The sequence below is a fragment of the Pristiophorus japonicus genome, chromosome 1 (genome assembly GCF_044704955.1).
Source record: "Pristiophorus japonicus isolate sPriJap1 chromosome 1, sPriJap1.hap1, whole genome shotgun sequence".
In the NCBI taxonomy this organism is placed as follows: Eukaryota; Metazoa; Chordata; class Chondrichthyes; family Pristiophoridae; genus Pristiophorus; species Pristiophorus japonicus.
Window position 1 is genome coordinate 112,390,868 of NC_091977.1, and position 18,510 is coordinate 112,409,377.

The 18,510-nt window shown below is 42.1% G+C and overlaps 1 protein-coding gene across 4 annotated transcripts in view; it reads left to right on the forward strand.

Moving 5' to 3' along the window:
• The window catches only part of LOC139265521 (transducin-like enhancer protein 1), a 140,314-nt gene that overhangs the window by 75,512 nt on the left and 46,292 nt on the right, over positions 1-18,510 (forward strand). For all 4 annotated transcript variants that reach the window (XM_070882546.1, XM_070882554.1, XM_070882563.1 and 1 more), the window contains one exon: positions 3,143-3,159. In XM_070882546.1, the coding sequence (XP_070738647.1) occupies positions 3,143-3,159 (17 nt within the window). The remainder of the gene's footprint in view (positions 1-3,142; positions 3,160-18,510) is intronic.

Here is an 18,510-nt window from a genome sequence, read left to right on the forward strand (position 1 = left end):
TGACTGTTGACTGATCTCAAGTTTCTTTGCTGCCAGTTGTTCTTGAGTATTTGTTAATGCGTAACAAATGCTCACGGCTGGACAAAGGTCCAAGTACACATGTAAAAAAGTTACCATAGCAAATGAAGAGATGTAGAGTGGAAATACTTGAAGGAGATCAATCCCCTTTATCACATCATTACAAAACAACTGTTCCATTAAAATGGATTGACTTGGGAAGGGGTGGGGGAAGTCTTTCATTTGCAACTTTAGAGAATCACTGCAGCAGGAATTATTGGTGTATGATTTAGATGGGAATAATACAATGTTGCTTACTCCTATGCCCTATTACTCATTTAGTCCAATTGATAGTTGTTCATGGAATGCGTAGATTTTAAGCCAGTTGATTTTAACTCATCTACTTTCTGCAACCGTTGCTATTTGTTCAGCAGATGTATTGTTCTGACAACTAGTTGCGCCAACTTCATTTTTAATTGTATTGACTTGGATGATTGGAGTAAGGAGTCGATTGCACTGGTGCATACTTGTCGGCGTTAGCAACCATTCCTTTTTCTTCCCCTCCGTGTCTAGCTCCCTATCTTGACTATTACATTTGTAAATTCAAAATGGGTGAGGCAGAGAGGCACCTTTGTCTGAATCATAAACTTTACAAATTTTGAAGTCATTTCAGTTGTCTTAATCCAAATGTCTTGTTCGGTAAGGTTTAGAATATTTGCTTAAGGTGATATGCTTATAGTTTTTGTTTGGAGTTGTGCATTGCAAATGAACAGTTTCCCCGTTTGCACCCACCCGTGCGCCCCCCCGCCGCCCCCCCCTCCCTCAAAAAAAATTGCCACAGGTTCTAGTGATGGCAAGGACCAAGAATAATCTGGTGATCTTTCAGACCCAACCCACTGTTGCATGGAAGGTATGAAACTCGTGTAACATGTAGGCAAGCATAATTCTTGCTAACATAATGCAAAGGAAGCATCTGTGTAGGATGTATGAAAGTCTGAGTTTTGTGCATGTTCCAACTGCAGGTGGAGGGATACTAGTCTTGAGTCCTCTTCCTTGCCTTGTGCATGCTCCCACCCTAAAAAAAAGGTATTAGGAAAGTGGAGGGACAGAATGGTGATGACAGTATAAACCTCTTCAAGATCAACTATTCATCAAAACTAATACAGGATAATTCCCTTGCCCATTAGCTTTTTGTCCCAAAAAAAGCCTTCTGCAACCAGACTGCCTTGCTCCTCTCGATGTGTAGTGTCTAAACGTCTACATCTTACTCAACATGATGCATAAAAGTATACTCCTGTGAGTACGGTAAATCGCAGTGCATCTTTTCACCACATATCTATGCAAACTTTCCAGAACCAATAAACTATATTTTAAAAAGTGAACTTTGCAATTTGAAGTGCAATATCATTTTGTCTTTTTCTTTAAAAAGAAAGCTTTCGCAAACAGTGACTTCAGTTATTTAATCAATGGGATTTTACAAAATCTAGATGAAGTAACTATCTCAAATAATGCACAATGGCTTTGTCAAGAGTAATCTGTTTTGTATTTGCTGTGTTTATTACCAGATGGTTCATTCATTAATTGGGAATAGTCTTAATAGTTGACATTTAATAGAAAATAATTCCCATTTAAAACTTGATTTACAAGATAGTTTCCATGATTTTAATGCATGTAATGTCAAGCAGGCACAAGTTATTCGGTGTTCTGTTATCTGTATGATGCCAGATAAATGAAAATTGTTTTTAAAAAAAAATCTAGATTTCTTGAACGAACCTCAGCCATGTGTAAATCAAATCACATTTTTCCTATTCTGACTAGATCCAAAGTAGTCAAGAGAGCAAATTAAATAGGTCGCTTGTAGTTTAGCTTAAGATAATCAAGATTGTTATTGCAAAGAGATACTTGCATCATGCAAGCTGTCTAACAATTTTGTCATTGTCGGCCACATGTCATTCCTTGCTACATGTTTGATCCTTTTTGTAACGAATATTCTGCACAACCAACTACCTGAAACCCTACACTCTTAACCCCATCCTTTCTCTTTTTTTCCTCACTTCCCTCAATAAGAAATCAGAAACCTACCTACCTGAAATCTTCGTTTCCTCAGACAGTTAACAGCATTGATGGATTAGGCTTTCAAATTTTGTATTTAACAGTTAAGTTCTCCTAATGATGATGGATGGAGTGATGATGATGCTTTTTTGTATCATGAGAATGTCATTTATGTATTGTGTATTGAAGAGATGCTGGAAAGATGTGGAAAAGCACAGTTCGTGCACTGAGCCAAATATAATGTTAGTTCCCTCCGTTAATCTAAACTAAAACAAACAAAAAGGCAAACTTTGATTCTATTCCTCTTTTTCTCCTCCCTCAATGTCCAGCAACTGTAAAACATAATTCATAGTGATATTGGGATGGGCAGGATATATACTGTAGACTTTTCTTTTGTAAAAGAATAACTGTTTTGAGCCTGAACTTGTGGTCCACACTGTAATTTTCCGCTCTTCAGCTAACCACGTATAATGGATTCTGCACTAGCAAGAAACAATAAGGGAGCTGCTCATATTCTTAGCGAAGTTTATTCATATTTTTATTACTCAGCATTTTTACTACTACTGATAACCAGAAAGGTTTTGATGGACAATGAGATCACCAGAAAACCATCCATACTGTTTATCTTTGAAATGTGTACAGGGAGAGGAAAAAATGCTTGATGTTCCTAGGTTTTCAGCTGTAATCATGTCAAATCATTTTGCTTTGTTAAATTGAATAGTTTTCTCTTTATATAAAAAAAATCTTGTATTGAGAATCGATGTGCTGTGAATCCATTTAATTTAATGAATAAGAATTGCACTTGCCGAATAATTCTCTTGTTGCCATTTTAATTTAACCCAGCAGTAATTTATTCTGTCATTGGTTCCAAGGCCAGGGGTTGTATGCAAAGCACTGTTGTACCTATAATGTTAAAGTACAAGTGGAACTTTTAAAAGAAAATGTATTAGGAATGTGCAATGAAATGAATGAATAAAAGCTGTTGTGAAAGCATCTGTCGGCTTGCGTTCTAATTTCTTTTTTCTTTGTTTCTTTTTTTGCCTTTGTATCTGAACCACCATATCTATGCATTTTGTGGTTACTGTGGAAACAGACAGGGACCCAGGCACAGTAAGTACTTCTGAATATCCCACTTCCACTATCTTTTCATTTTTTTTTAAAAACAACCAGGTAGTGAGGTGAAATGTTTATCAAATGGGAACAGGTAAAAACACACACATTATTTCATTAAGCATCTGCCAATTTCTTTTTGCCCATGAAATAATTAATGCTATCTCTACATAATTTAAAAAACTATTGGAATCCTATTTACTCTGGATCTCAAATGACACAAACTGGATGGATATTTGCTCTTCCCATCTCTCCATTTTATATCCCTTTCCTTAATTATACTAGCTTACTGCAGTGCATCAAATAAGTTACCTGACTGATACATACCATCAGTGCTTCCAGTAGTAAAAAGTTATGGGGAGGGAGAATTCACTTGATGATTCCTTATACAAATTTGGGTATGCTTCCCATATCTGTACTGTTGACTTCATGCTCATCGAGATTTATAAACTCATGATGAGTTTATACCAACTTTAATATGCATTGGCAGCTCAATTACAAATCTCACATTTTGCAAGTAAATATGTTTAGAGTTACATGAATGCCAAATTGGTGATTCAGCTGCCGTTTGCACTGGCTATATCGCTTCCACCATTTTGTGAAAGCGCTATATAAACGGTGTAATTTCACTAACTGGACTGGCTATTGTATTTTAGTTGAGTCTGCACATAAATGATGCTCGAGCATTTTACTTTTTTAAATTCACAATTCATGAAGGTTTATCTTGCTGGCAAAAATACAATAGTAAATCTAATTTTCCACCATTTGTGTACAGTTGCAAATTCAAATGCACTTCTGTTTTCTAGTCAGTTTGTTTATTGTTAGCCTTTCAGGACCTAGTTAATGAAATTGAATGACATGAATATACAAATCAGGGACATTTTTGAATCTTGGGGATTCTATCAAGCACATTTGCAATTGAGGATAAAATTTGAGGGCTATTCCATTGTCACATGAAAATAACTTTGTTGCTTGTATGTCCTATTTATTTATTTGCTGAGTAATTTTCATAGTGCACATTTGATATATAACCACTTCAAGAAAAAACAGTAGTATCTGAGGCTGCTGATGCTGTTTATATTATGGATAGGATTCTATCTTCTATCCTGCTGGCCGAACAGTTGCAGTACAAGCCGCAGAATTCCTCCAGAATCACCAACCTGTCCAACTGATTCAACATCTAAAGTTATGACCAAAAGTGTCCGACTGTACCTTTAACTTCTGCTCAATATTGGAAACTCCCAGTTAGCGCAGAGATTTTAGCCTGGACACTGCTGCAAACAATTTGGGAGAAAAATCACGAGTCTTAAAATTGTGGGGTTTTTTTGCCCGCAAACTAATGCCGTGCCAGAGATGTTTCCGGAATAGAAATTCCCAGACTGGAGAGGTACAACCTGGACTGCAATGTCTGGTTACAGTTGTTTGAAAGTCACAGTTTGTTGGGGGCTTTCTTCCTGTCCATAGTGCTTTTCCTCTGTGACTGGGGAAGATCTTTGACGGAAAAACTGCATTGTATGTCTATCTATATATATATAGACTGAGCACTCGGTCTACCCACAATCCAAAGTAAAATGAAGGGGGAGAAATTCACCTAGTTTGTGCCTCCCATTAGCACTTGCGGGGGGTGTTAATGGGGCGCTAAGGGGGCTACCAACTTGGTGCGCCGATTTCACCGACATCCGTGAACTTTCCTTGCGGTTTTGCGCTCGCGCTAACGCTTATTGCCTCGCTCTCTTGCGCTCCGTAGATCGTGACGTCATCCGGTGCGCAGTGCCCCGGATGTGATATTCACTCCTTCCCCCTGCAGTATCGCTGGGCGTCAATAACAGCAGCTGCAGGAGGCGTTGTCATCTCGGCTGGCCGCTTGGGGAATGATATTTAAAGGTGGTCAGGTAGGGCAACATTTTTTACTCTCCCCAGTATGGTGTCTTCTTATTGCTTTTGACTCCATGATTCCTTAGCCCTCCACTTTCTCTTCGAGTGCTTGGGGCTGTTATGCACGTAGCACAGGTCTCATGGCTCCACAGAGAGAGCATTAAGATTCATTCAACCCTTCATTGGCCCTTCCCTTTAAGCGAGGGAAGGAGCCTCTTAAGATGGCAGCGCTGCACTGAACATTGTTCAGCGTGCTGCCGCTATCTCCCCTCTCACACACCTTAGCGCTCTAAGGAAAGTGGTACCGCTCGAAGTTCCCGAGAGCAATAAATCTTTTTCGCCTGGTGATACTTTTGTGATTATTCAAAAATTATCGCCCCAAATGGGGTGCTACCCAATTTCTAGCCCCTCTAAAGTGGTGGTAATATGGATCCCTTAACATGGTCTGGAGGTGGCAGCACAGCCTCATTTACCTGCTGCCAAAGGCAATGCTATAGAGGAGCCATACTTAGTTCTTGCACTATTCAAGAGAGTTAATGCGTTTAATGTTTACTGTATAGTTAAGAGATTGGTAGACTCAAAAATGACAAGTTTTAACAGTGCAAAGAATACATCTGGAATAAAAAGCTAGTGTCCATGAAACTATCAGATTGTCGTAAAAACCCATCTGGTTCACTAATGTCCTTTTTTAGGGAAGGAAATCTGCCATCCTTACCTGGTCTGGCTGCTATGTGACTCCAGACCCACAGTAATGTGGTTGACTCTTAACTGCCCTCTGAAATTACTTAGCAAGCCAGTTATTAAAAAACACTGCAAAGAATAAAACCGGATGGACCGCCTGGCATTGACCTCTGCACCGGCTATGGACATGACAACGGCACACCCAGCCCATTCGATCCTGCAAAGTCTTCCCCTCCAAAATCTGGGGACTTGTGCCAAAATTGGGAGAGCTGTCCCACAGACTAGTCAAGTAACAGCCTGACAGAATCATACCTTTCCGCTAATGTCCCAAACTCCCATCACCATCCCTGGTTACGTCCTGTCCCACTGGCAGGACAGACCCACCAGAAGTGGCGGCACAGTGGGAGGGAGTGGCCCTGGGGGTCCTCAGCAATGACTCTGGACCTCATGAAGTCTCATGGCTTCAGGTCAAGCATGGGCAGAAACCTCCTGCTTATTCCCACTGACCGCCCTCCCTCAGCTGATTAATCAGTTCTCCTCTATGTTGAACACCACTTGGAAGCAGCACTGACAGAGCTGGCTAGTCCTGAAGGATATAGCTGCCCGATTGGCCCTGTGACAAGTGGTGAGACAACCAACACCAGGGAAAAACCTATTTGATCTCGTCCTCACCAATCTATCTGTCTCAGACAGCATGACAGTGACCACTGCACATTGTGGAGACAAAGACCCCTCTTCATACTGAGGACACCCCCCCCCTCCCCCCCCAAATCATGATGTGTGGCACTATTACCATGCTAAATGGGATAGGATCAGAACAGATCTAACAGCTCAAAACTGGGCATCCATGAGGTGCAGTGGACCATCAGCAGCAGCAGAATTGTATTCCTTCACAATATGTAACCTCATGGCCCGGCGTATCCCTCACTCTACCATTAACATCAAGCCAGGGGACCAACCCTGGTTTAATGAAGAGTGTAGAAGAGCAGCACCAGGCATACCCAAAAATGAGGTGCCAAACTGGGGAAGCTGCAACACAGGACTACATGCATGCTATAGACGGGGTTAAGCGATCCCACAATCAACAGATCAGATCAAAGCTCTGCAGTCCCGCCACATCCACTCGTAAATGGTGGTGGATCATTAAACAACTAATAGGAGGAGGAGGTTCCATGAATATTCCCATTCTCAATTATGGTGGAGCCCAGCACGTGAGTGCAAAAGACAAGGCTGAAGTGTTTGCAACCATCTTCAGTCAGAAGTGCCCAGTGGATGATCCATAGCGGCCTCCTCTGAGGTCCCCACCATCATAGAAGCTAGTCTTCAATCAATTTGATTCCCTCCACATGATATCAAGAAATGGCTGAGCACACTGGATACAGCAAAGACAATGGGCCCTGGCTGTCGGCCTGTGTTCCAGAGCTAGCTGCTCCTCCAGCCAAGCTGTTCCAGTACAGCTACAATACTTGACATCTATCCGTCAATGTAGAAAACTGCCCAGGTATGTCCTGTTCACAAAAAGCAGGACAAATCCAATCCGGCCAATTACCGCCCCATCAGTCTACTCTCAATCATCCGCAAAATAAAGAAAGGTGTCGTTGACGGTGCTATCACCCATCACTTGCTCACCAATAACCTGCTCACAGAACCCAATCTGGGTGTCGGTCAGGCCCGCTCGGCTCCAGACCTCATTATAGCCTTGGTCCAGACATGGACAAAAGAGCTGAATTCCAGAGGTGAGGTGAGACTGACTGTCCTTGACATCAAGGCAGCATTCATGATACACATGTCCAAGACAATGACTATCTCCAACAAGCGAGAGTCTAACCACCGCCCCTTGAGTAGTCAACGGCATTACCATCGCCGCATCCCCCACCATCAACAGCCTGGGGGTCACCATTGACCAGAAACTTAACTGGACCAGCCACATAAATACTGTGGCTACAAGAGCAGGTCAGAGGCTGGGTATCCTGTGGCGAGTGTCTCATCTCCTGACCCCTAAAGCCTTTCCACCATCTACAAGGCACAAGTCAGGAGTGTAATGGAATACTCTTCCACTTGCTTGGATAAGTGCAGCTCCAACAACTCTCAAAGTTCAACACCATCCAGGACAAAGCAGCCTGCTTGATTAGCACCCCATCCACCACCTTAAACATTCACTCCCTCCATCTGCGGCGCACCATGGCTGCAGTGTGTACCATCTACAAGATGTACTGCAACAACTTGCCAAGACTTCTTTGGCAGCACCTCCCAAACCCGTGGCCTCTACTACCTAGAAGGACAAGGGCAGCAGGCGCATCGGAACACCACCACCTCCAAGTCGCACACCATCCTGACTTGGAAGTATATTGCCGTTCCTTCAAAGTGCTGCTCCAGTCCTGCGATTTCTCATTTGTCTCCTAATGTGGGAAATATTGACTGCTCCACGTAGTGCATGAAACCTGATAAAGACTGCATTTTTATAGAATTCACAAATTTTCACAAAAACCTGTGACCATTTGATTTCCTTTTGTGATCAAATCTCCCTTGAGCTTGAAATTTGATTTGCTGTCTTTCATTATGGCTAAAATTGCCTAGTGAATTTAATTAAATCCAAAACAATCCATCAAGCTCGAGCTGCTTGGACCTGACACAGGTTTAGGTGGCTACACTTAACAAAGCACTTGATGTCCATGTTTACCTCCAGAGAGTTTAATGAATGCACTGGTACATCTGTCATACTTATCTCAGGTATTCATTTATCATTTGCTCTCCTGCTGTTTAGAGATCATACTGTGAAAGCAAAAAAATGCAAATGTCAGCAGTGTCTGACACAGCAGCAGTTGTGGGCAGGAGAAAATTCAACAGCATTGTACTCTGCAGAACTTGTGGGAACACAGCCCATCAAGGGTTGGTACATTGTTTGTTTGGCTCATTTTTGAGGTAATGCTTACCGTGTGTGTATTCTGAGGTCGATTTTTGTATCCTTCGCCAACATTATACGGTATAGTACATTTTTGGAAAGGATATGCAATTATGCTGATGTTGGCATATAGAAAACTTGAAGAAAATAACTCGAACATCACCACTAACCCAAATTACAGTCAACAACAACTTTTATTTATATAGCGCCTTTAACGTAGTAAAACATCCCAAGGTGCTTCACAGCAGTGTTACAAGACAAAACGGATAAATTTGACACCGGGTCACACAAGAAGAAATTACGGCAGATGACCAAAAGCTTGTTCAAAGAGGTAGGTTTTAAGGAGCGCCTTAAAGGAGGAAAGAGAGGCGGAGAGGTTTAGGGAGGGAATGTCAAATCAAAGTGTCGGGTTACAAGGCTCAATTCTAGGTTAAACTGAGCTGCACATCTGAACTTGAGGGAGATTAAGAAATGACTCAACTAAAACTTCCCAAATTATGAAGAGAATTTACAAAACAATGTTTTCACTGGTGAAGAGCTCAAATATAAAATTGAAATTGAGAAATTATGTCAGGCAAAACTGCATTGCTTAAATGGTATTAGATTTGGAATCATAGCACATTTCTATGCTCTTTGGCCCAAATCTCTGTGTGTCTTCCACATGAGTGACGTAGTCTAATCCCACTTCCCTGCTCATTTCTTACACGCTTTAACACTTTTTTGGTGACTATGTAGTTCACTTTTAAAACATTTATGGACCTACTTCAAGAGTTTGAAGCAAAGAATTCCACATTCTGATCAATATGTGACTTTTTTGTACTATCTCCATTAATGTTGTGATTATCTTGAAATGTAAAATAAATTGCCAGCGAAAGCCATTGAAGTAAATAGTATAAGTGGGTCCAAAAGATAATCCAATGCATTTCTGGGGAAAGACCAAACTCAGGGATGTGGTGAAAAAGTGAGTAGGTGCCTGTTTAAAAGGAATGGATTTATTAGATCAGTTAGCCTTTTCCTTCCAGGATTTTAGATTTTTACGCTAGCTTCTTTTATTTCTCACCCCCAGGTTTCCACTATTAATTAGAGCAATGGAACTTTATGTGCATTGTTACAAAGCCTCACTTCTTCAAATTAATATTGCCTCCTGGATTTAGTTCTTTCATTTTCTAGTGGACTACAGTCTTTTATTTTCTAATTTTATTTAAGGTCAAATTTCCTGTATCAATGGATGATGATTCTTTGCATCTTCCTATTATCAGTCTTGTGGATTATTGTGCCCCCCCCCCGCACCCCCAAACCACCCTTCCTTCTTTTAATATTCTATCCAGTGGAGTTTCGCAGGGTTCAGTGCTGGGTCCCTTGCTTTTTGTAGTATACATCAGTGACTTGGACTTAAATGTTGGGAGTATGATTAAGAAGTTTGCAGATGACACTAAAATCAGCTGTGTGGTTGATAATGAAGACGAAAGCTGCGGACTGCAGAAAGATATCAATGTACTGGTCATGTGGGCAGAACATTTGCAAATATAATTCAATCCGAGTAAGTGTGAGGTAATGCATTTGGGGAGGTCTAACAAGGCACGGGAATGCACATTAAGTGATACGACACTGAAAAGGAGTGCAGGTCCACAGATCCCTGAAGGCAGCAGGCCAGGTAGATAAGGTGGTTAAGGCGGCATATGGAATACTTGCCTTTATAAGTCGAGGCATGGAATACAAGAGCAAGGAGGTTATGCTTGAACTGTATAAAACACTGGTTAGGCTGCAGCTGGAGTACTGTGTGCAGTTCTGGTCACCACATTACAGGAAAGATGTGATTGCATTGGAACGGGTGCAGAGCAGATTTACAAGAATGTTGCCTGGACTGGAGAATTTTGGCTATGAGGAAAGATTGAAGATGTTGGGTCTGTTTTATTTGGAACAGAGGAGGCTAAGGGGAGACCTGATAGAGGTGTATAAAATTATGAGGGGCCTGGATTGAGTGGATAGGAAGGACCTGTTTCCCTTCGCAGAGGGGTCAACAACCAGGGGGCATAGATTTAAAGTAATTGGGGGAAGGTTTAGAGGAGATATGAGAGGTAATTTCTTCACTGAGGGTGGTAGTCTGGAATTCACTGCCTGAAAGGGTGGTAGAGGCAGAAACCCTCACCACATTTAAAAAGTACTTGGATGTGCACTTGGTCCGTAGCCCTGTAGGTTACAGCATTAAGAGCTAGAAAAAGGGATTAGGCTGGATAGCTCTTGGTCAGCCGGCATGGGCCGAAATGGCCTCTTTCCTTGTAGATGGCATTTGCCTTCTAAAAACCATACAATCAAATCAACTTTATGTACTACCACTACTGGCTTGATCAACCATACTGAAGCTTATGGAGTGAGGAGGTTGGCTATATGCCTGGCATAGGTAGAAGGTGGGTTTTGGTAAAGGTCATCATTTGGTAAAATTCTAGACAGGGTAGGTGTGAGGTTGAGGTTTTGGATTGTGCAAGTAGTGGGGCTTGGTGGTGGAAAGATGTGTTTTATGTTCAATGTCTATTTGCAAAAGGAAAAAAAAATTAGGCCCAGGAGGGGAGCGGAACGGAGGTTGCAAAGTGATTTGCGAGCTCGAGGATAGTAGCCCAGTACCAAGACTTCCACAGCAATGGCTGTAGCCATTAAGGCCACAGTTATTCTAAACTCTTGTGTCTCTAGGTTATTCTAGACTGACACCCAGTTTGCTGTGCACATTTAAATCAGGCAGATGACAGATGCACTTCTTGCGAAGCACCAAGATTTCTTAACCTTCCCCATGAGTCTACCAAGCAAGAGATGTGGTATTTGCTCAAATTACTCGTTTCTGCAGGTCCATGGCAACATAAAAGGTTATGTTGCCTGCCCTGTTGAGCTCTCTATAAAGAACCAGTAATGTTCCAGAACAGGAAGTTCCATTTCTTAAGTGTCCAACTCATCTGTGACTACAGGCAGTGAATCATGCAGGTCTGAGCCTACTTTACTGGAAGTAGCCATGTTGCTTTTCTCCTATGCCAGTCTGCAATACCCCTTCTTGGCCACCCAGACTGTTGAGTGGCAGGCTAGCTGCTTAGGGACAAATAGTACCCCCTTACTTCCCAGCTCATGATTCCTGTCAGGATCCCGAGCACAGACATGGAGTGCTGATGTAAAGATAATTATCTGAGACCAAGAGCTTGAAGGGAGCGGGCAATTACCATTTTAAAGCACAGGTTCCGCTGTCTGCGTGGCTCTGCAGGCATCCTGTAATGCAGCCCAGAGTGATGTACATGGTACAATTTCGCAAGCTTTGACGCTACCCTGAGAGGAAGAACTGGAGCCAGAACATTGAGAAAGGGATGAAGAAGTGGCAGATGCAGAGGAGTAGCAATGCCCAGCACTGCTGCCAGCTACAGAGCTATAAGCCAGTAACTTATTAAATAATCCTCCTTCCACCACCCCTCCCAATGCACAAACAGTCCCTTTTCCTGCCTCATCCAGTCCTTAGACCCACCATCTGTATGCCCTCAAGCACTACACCTTCATGTGTGTTGCTGTTACTATATTAAGCTTGACAGCAATCCAAAAATTAGTTTACTACTCCAGCTACTTTATCACTCTTGAATTGCCTAATTAACTATAGAGAAATAAAAATCAACCTCGTGGGAGGTGGAAGGCTGCTTCTACTGAGGGCACTTGAGGTCAGCCATCACGAGCAGTTCTGGCTGTTTAGGGTCTGGTTGTAGACTACAGTGTCTTGGCATTGGCCAGTGCAGTCTGGCCCAGCTGGATCTCTAGCACTAATGAGGACACTGGGGAGGCTGGTGGGAGAGGAAGCAGACATGGTATCCTCCTTACAAAGGACTTATGTATGTTCCTCTTCCATGGAGCCAATGACACTCTCGAAGCTGTGCATCAGCACTTCCACTGTTCTGCGAAATGAGTGCAGATATGATATGATAGTTTGGAAGCCTCTATCCATGATCCTCCATGCTTTGAACACCTGAGTAGATGCTGGACCCCAGAGCCAAGATAACAGCAGACTGAGCTGCCACCAAAGCTATTGGAGCCGTCATCAGTGGTTCAATCTCCGTGGGCCCCACTGCATTATTCATAGAGCAGACCACTCGTTCTGTGGCTGACTAAGTGATCTCGATGACATGGGTAATTACCCCATATCAGTTGGAACTGGACTCCTACATGCTCTTTGACACTGCACAAGTTCACTAGCAGGCAGGCAAGTGCACTTAAAAGGTCCTGAAGTAAAATCAGTCCTATATGAATGCTCGGCCCTAAAAGTCTTCATTTGTGCCTCCTAGAACGGGGCTTGATTATGGGCTCTTCCTCTGGCAAACAGCTTCTCGAGCCATCCTTTACCCTTGCCTTGCTGCTGGGTCCTTTGAGCATGATGAATCTCTCTATGCATGGGGAATCTCCCAAAGCAGACCACTCTAGCTGACCACCTAAAGTACCCTGGCTGCCGGTCTCTGAGCTGCTGCTTGTGCAGTTACAGTCGAGTGGCACTTCACCTTCAAGAGGGTTGTCCTCCTCTTCCTCCGCTGCCCCTTGAATGTTTTCAGCTAGTGGACCTGAAAGGAGAGAGGCAAAAGGGTTAGCATTTAATGGCAAGGGTACACAGAGACTGATGAGTGGCTGCTGAAAGCAGCAGCAATTTGTCATGCATAGTGTGTGGGGGTGAGATTTAAGCGAAAAACGACAAGATGGCCAAAAACCCTGCAGGACGTATCCTCCAGCTTCGCCATGATGCCCATCACGCTATCTTTGAGAACAGGATGTGGATAGACACTTGTCCTCTTCCTGTGCTTGCCTGCTCCTTCATATTGTGTGAAAGCTTGTGCTGCAAGAAAGAAGAAAGTGTGTTAGTGTTAGCCTAGTGAGATGTTTTGAGGATGTGCATGTGGCTGGTGTGAAACGTGGCACAGATGTAAAATGGGTGGGTATCGGTGGAGGGAAGGGTTGAGATTGTTGGGGCAGCAAGTAGTGCAGGGCTAAGCAGAGAGTAATGAGATAGGAGTTAGGAATCCTAACTTTAGCAAGCCTTATCAGGTCATTAAACTTTTCTTTCTGCATTGCAGCCAGTTTCTTGGTGTGATGCTTTTGTTGCTCGCCTATTCTGTCACCTCTGCCTACTGGTGTTGGGCAGCTTTTTCTTTTTCATTCTCTGGATATAAGTGTTGCTGGCAAGGTTGGCATTTATTGCTCATCTCTAATATGCCTCAAGAAGATGATGGTGGGCTTTCTTGAACAGCTGCAGTCCATGTAGTGTTTAGATTGCTGTTTAGTAGGGAGTTTTAGGGTTTCCCCCCAGTGATTAATGAAGGAATGATGACTATATGTCCAAGTTAGAATCGTTAGGGGAACTTGGACGTGATGGTGTTCCCATGCACCTATTGCTCTTGTCCTTCTAGATGATGGAGGTGACCCTGGGAAAGCCTTGGTGAGTTGCTGCAGTGCATCCTGTAGACAATACACATTGCAACCGATGTTCCCTGTATTTTGTGTGTGTACGTGGCCCCTTTAATTGGCTGAGCGGCCCATTCAGATTTTCGCGCATGCACGGTTTCTCCCAAGTAAAAGTTAGTGAGCGGCCTGCTTGTGACCTCCAGACCACTGCGCAGTTGCGCAGCTTAATGGGAACATTGACTGCAGCTTACAGTATGTTGATGGTGGAGGGAGTGGATGAAATGCCGACTTCTTTGTCCCGAATGGTGTCAAGCTTCTTGGGTATTGTCACAGCTGCACCCAGCCAGTCAAGTGGAAAGAATCCCATCACATTACTGACTTGTACCTTTGTAGATACTGGAGAGACTTTAGGGAGTTGGGAGGTGAGCCACTTGCTGCAGAATACTCAACCTCTGACCTGCTCTAGTAGTCACAGCATTTATGTGGCTGGTCCGTTAGTTTTCTGGCAAATGGTGCCCCTCGATGTTGATGGTGATGGATTTGGTGATGGTAATGTCAAAGGGAGGTGGTTAGGCACTCTTTTGGAGATGGTCATTGTGATGCAAATGTTACTTTCCACTTATCAGCCTAAGCCTGGATGTCGTCCAGGTCTTGCTGTATGCGGGCATGGACAGCTTCATTATCTGAAGATTTGGAAATGGAACTGAACACTGCAATTATCAGTGAACAGCCCCACTTCTGACCGTATGATGGAAGGAACGTCATTAATGAAGTAGTGGAAGATAGTTGGGCCTAGGTCACTGCCTTCAAGAGCTTGCCTGGAGATTTTCCTCCTGCTGGGTGGAATGAGGTCTTCCATCCCCCTACCGACCTCCTCCACTTATATCACCAAGGCAATATCCAAAAGCCGAGGGTAGGGGCAGGGAAGCCTCTTCTCTGCCTGCCATTTTCAGAATCGTGAATTCTAGGTGCCTGCAGCCAAAGTATACCTCATTTTTAATGTTGACAGGAATGACCATTTTTCTCTTCCTCCACCTCCTCCAAAAATCTGGTCAGCTGCCACTCGAGTGCGATTAGTGCTGGTAGCTTACCTATTCCATTCAAATGAGGCATGCGGACCATTTTGGGCCCACTTCGAGCATGCCAACCATTTTGCACCTGAAAACGGGCCTAAAGCAATTTCACCCCGTGCCTCTAGATGGCATGATTGTTTTTGTACTCAAAATGGCTAATCCATTGCCATTTTAGAAAATAATGGAAATTAGCTTAGGTTTTCTGCGCATGTGAAGGACATTTAGTTTGCAATGATTTGTGATCTCTAGTTTGGGGCCTGTATAAAAAATTGCCCATTGCATTTTACAGAAGCTACACTTAAAAATCCTCTGACAAATGCTCATCGCTTCATACTGTAATGTGGCCATGATGCGCCAATGAAAATCCTCAGCTTGATTTGTACTGTCCTAATTGCTCTCCTCATGTGTATAAAGATCATCTTTGAAAATTACATCCTTTTAACGCTTGAACATATTTTGTTCTTTCCCATATTATGTTTCTTTCATTAAGATGCAGTTAGCCACACATGCATAAAGCGTTTCATAATGAGTATGTAGGTGAATTAAAATGTCATAATTTGTACCAGGTGCAGCATAGAATTATCACATAATATTATTTGGAGCTTAATGACTATCTAATTGTTTAAATGTGCAGCACACCAAGTTATTTATCAACACTATGAGCTTATTCATGCATTAACCACATTATGCTTGGGTTAGGCTACTGAGGATAAATGAGTTGTCATGGGCTTCAGGTCTGTTTTTCAGACATGCTTCCTTTATTTCTTACAGCCTGGAAAGTATTGGTCCCATGGGGATTGGTGTGGCAGCTGAGGAAACATATCTGAATAATAGGCATTATATTCACATTAGGGAGCCTGCCATCTTGCTTGTGATGCACGATTGGGTTTTCCTTTCAAAAGATGATTTGCGTTTGCCACTTGAGATTTTTCTTTTGAATTCTGTTGGCAAGAAAGTCAGCTTGAGGACCCAGATTAGCCATTATGTAGGCTTCAAACCACATAGTTCACAATGACAGGAAGTAATGCTATGTTAGGCATTAAAATGCTTTTTAAGTAATAGTTGGAAAAATTATGTGTTTGGTCTGCTTGGCTAATTTAGTAATGGAAACATTGAGCTACTTTAAGGGACTGTAAACTTCAGGTTTGGTTTTGATTCCGTTAATGCAGCATGTATCGGTGTTTGGGGGAAAGTCGCCTGTCTGCATTACACAGCAAATCATCTTGACACATTGCTAAATAATGGAATATTATAAGTCATCTTCACCAGCTCTTGTGCGTAAATGAACTTAGTGATTGATTCATGGTAGCTCAATGTCACTTTTTCCCTAGATTGATTTTTTTCAATGTTGTTGAGGAGAATGGAAGTCTTTTTTTTTTCCCCTTTTGCCTCCATCTACCAGTCGGATGGGATGGTCTAGGTCATAGAATGTTGCAAATTCTCTGTCCGAGGTGCTTCAAGATCAGTTAAGTCCCACCCTGATATTTTTCTCATTTTACTCTTGAGTTCATGGCGAAATACTGTGCAAAAAAGTGCTCACAATATTTGCCCACAATAGTCGAAAAAAGGCAGTGTATTGTATACACCATTGTATACACTTGCCGGGACAGCCATAGCTCAGTTGGGAGCACTCTCCCCTCTGAGTCAGAAGGTTGTGGGTTCAAGTCCTATTCCAGAGACATGAGCACAAAAATCTAGGCTGACAGAAGTACTGTCTTTCAGATGAGATGTTAAACTGAGGCCCTGACTGCTCTCTCAGGTGGACATATTTCGAAGAAGAGCAGGGTTATCCCTGGTGTCCTGGCCAATATTTATCCCTCAATCAACATCGCCAAAAACAAATTATCTGGTCAAAATCACATTGTTGTTTGTGGGAGCTTGCTGTGCGCAAATTGGCTCCTACGTTTCCTGCACTACAACAGTGACTATACTTCAAAAAGTACTTCATTGGCTGTATAGCACTTTGGGACGTCTGGTGGTCATGAAAGGCACTATATAAATCCAAGTATTTTCTTTTATATTACAGAATAGTTCCATGATATAACCATGTTCCATTGCTGTTTGATCTTACCTGTTTGTGACATTGGTAAATTTCAGCAAAAACAAAGCAGACGTACGTTTGTGTATTTCCTCAGAAGTTGCAAATGTGATTTTTAAAGTAAATGTATGCATCTAGCTAAGATCAAAGCTGCCTATAGCCAGAGTTAAAATCATAGACCCAATGTAATTTGTTGCAGTCAGAGGCATCAAGCAAAATTTCCTCAGACAGTTTTCTAATTCTGAGACAATCTATGTTTTTCATGTAAATGGAGTGTTAAATATTGAGTTAAGACTGAAATTGGAGTTTTGGTTGCCTTGTTTGGATCGTAACGTCTTGCCATTCAGGTTCTAGGATCACATGTGGATAGGGATAAAGTACGGTATAGATTTTAAGCTTTGAAAAGCGGGATTTTGAGACCATAAACATTAATCTTCAAGAAAGTAATAGAAGCCAAAGAGAGAAGAAAAAAAGAAAAATTTAAAATAATGCACATTAAATGTTATATTTATTTTGACTCCTTCGATGACGCACCTCAACAAACGAATTAATTCTTGGAATCATTTTTGATATTTTTATCTTGCTAACTTTATATTATCATGAGCCATGAATAGCTAAGAGGTAAAAAGCAAAATCAATTTTAAATGTGATTTATTTACTTCAAACAAAGGGCCATCAGTTGAGAATGCTGTGACTAAATGATTAACACTGCCACAAAGCTGTACAGGAGGAGTAGATGCCCAGTTCCCCTCACTGTGCCGTCGCTATGCACTTTCAGCAACTTGCCACGCAAAATGTTTTAAAACCTACAACCTACAACATGCAAGGGCAGCTCTAAATAACAGCTACTGTTCGATGCCCTACTGCAGCAAATTTATGGTCCAATATCTATGCATTGATCCAATCGACAGCAAATATATTATTTTATAAATACAAGTGTTGTGAAAATTCACTGCTTTGAGTGATGAAGGATGCAAGCAATTTACTCCAGATTTTAGTTTAGCTGTAACTTATTAGTTTACTTCACTTTTTAGTTTCAAGTAAATCCTTCATCCTTGGGACTTTGTGGAATAGTGGTATTACTACTTTCATTTGAGGCCTGTGTTTGAAACCAGCCCAAACTGATGGCATGAAGATCTTCCTGCTCTGCTGACTTTAAGGTTCCTATGTCAATATAGTTTGGTTGAGAATGCTCAGTGAGCATAGGCCCACAGCAAAAAACTGAACTAATTTATACCATTTGGCATATAGTTGGTCATCTCACTCAGGCCACAAAGAGGGATGATTTCTGCTGTTCACTATTTATAATGAAATCATAAACATGTCTTCTGATAAAGTATTGTACCACTCTTGGAAACATAGAAAAATTATGA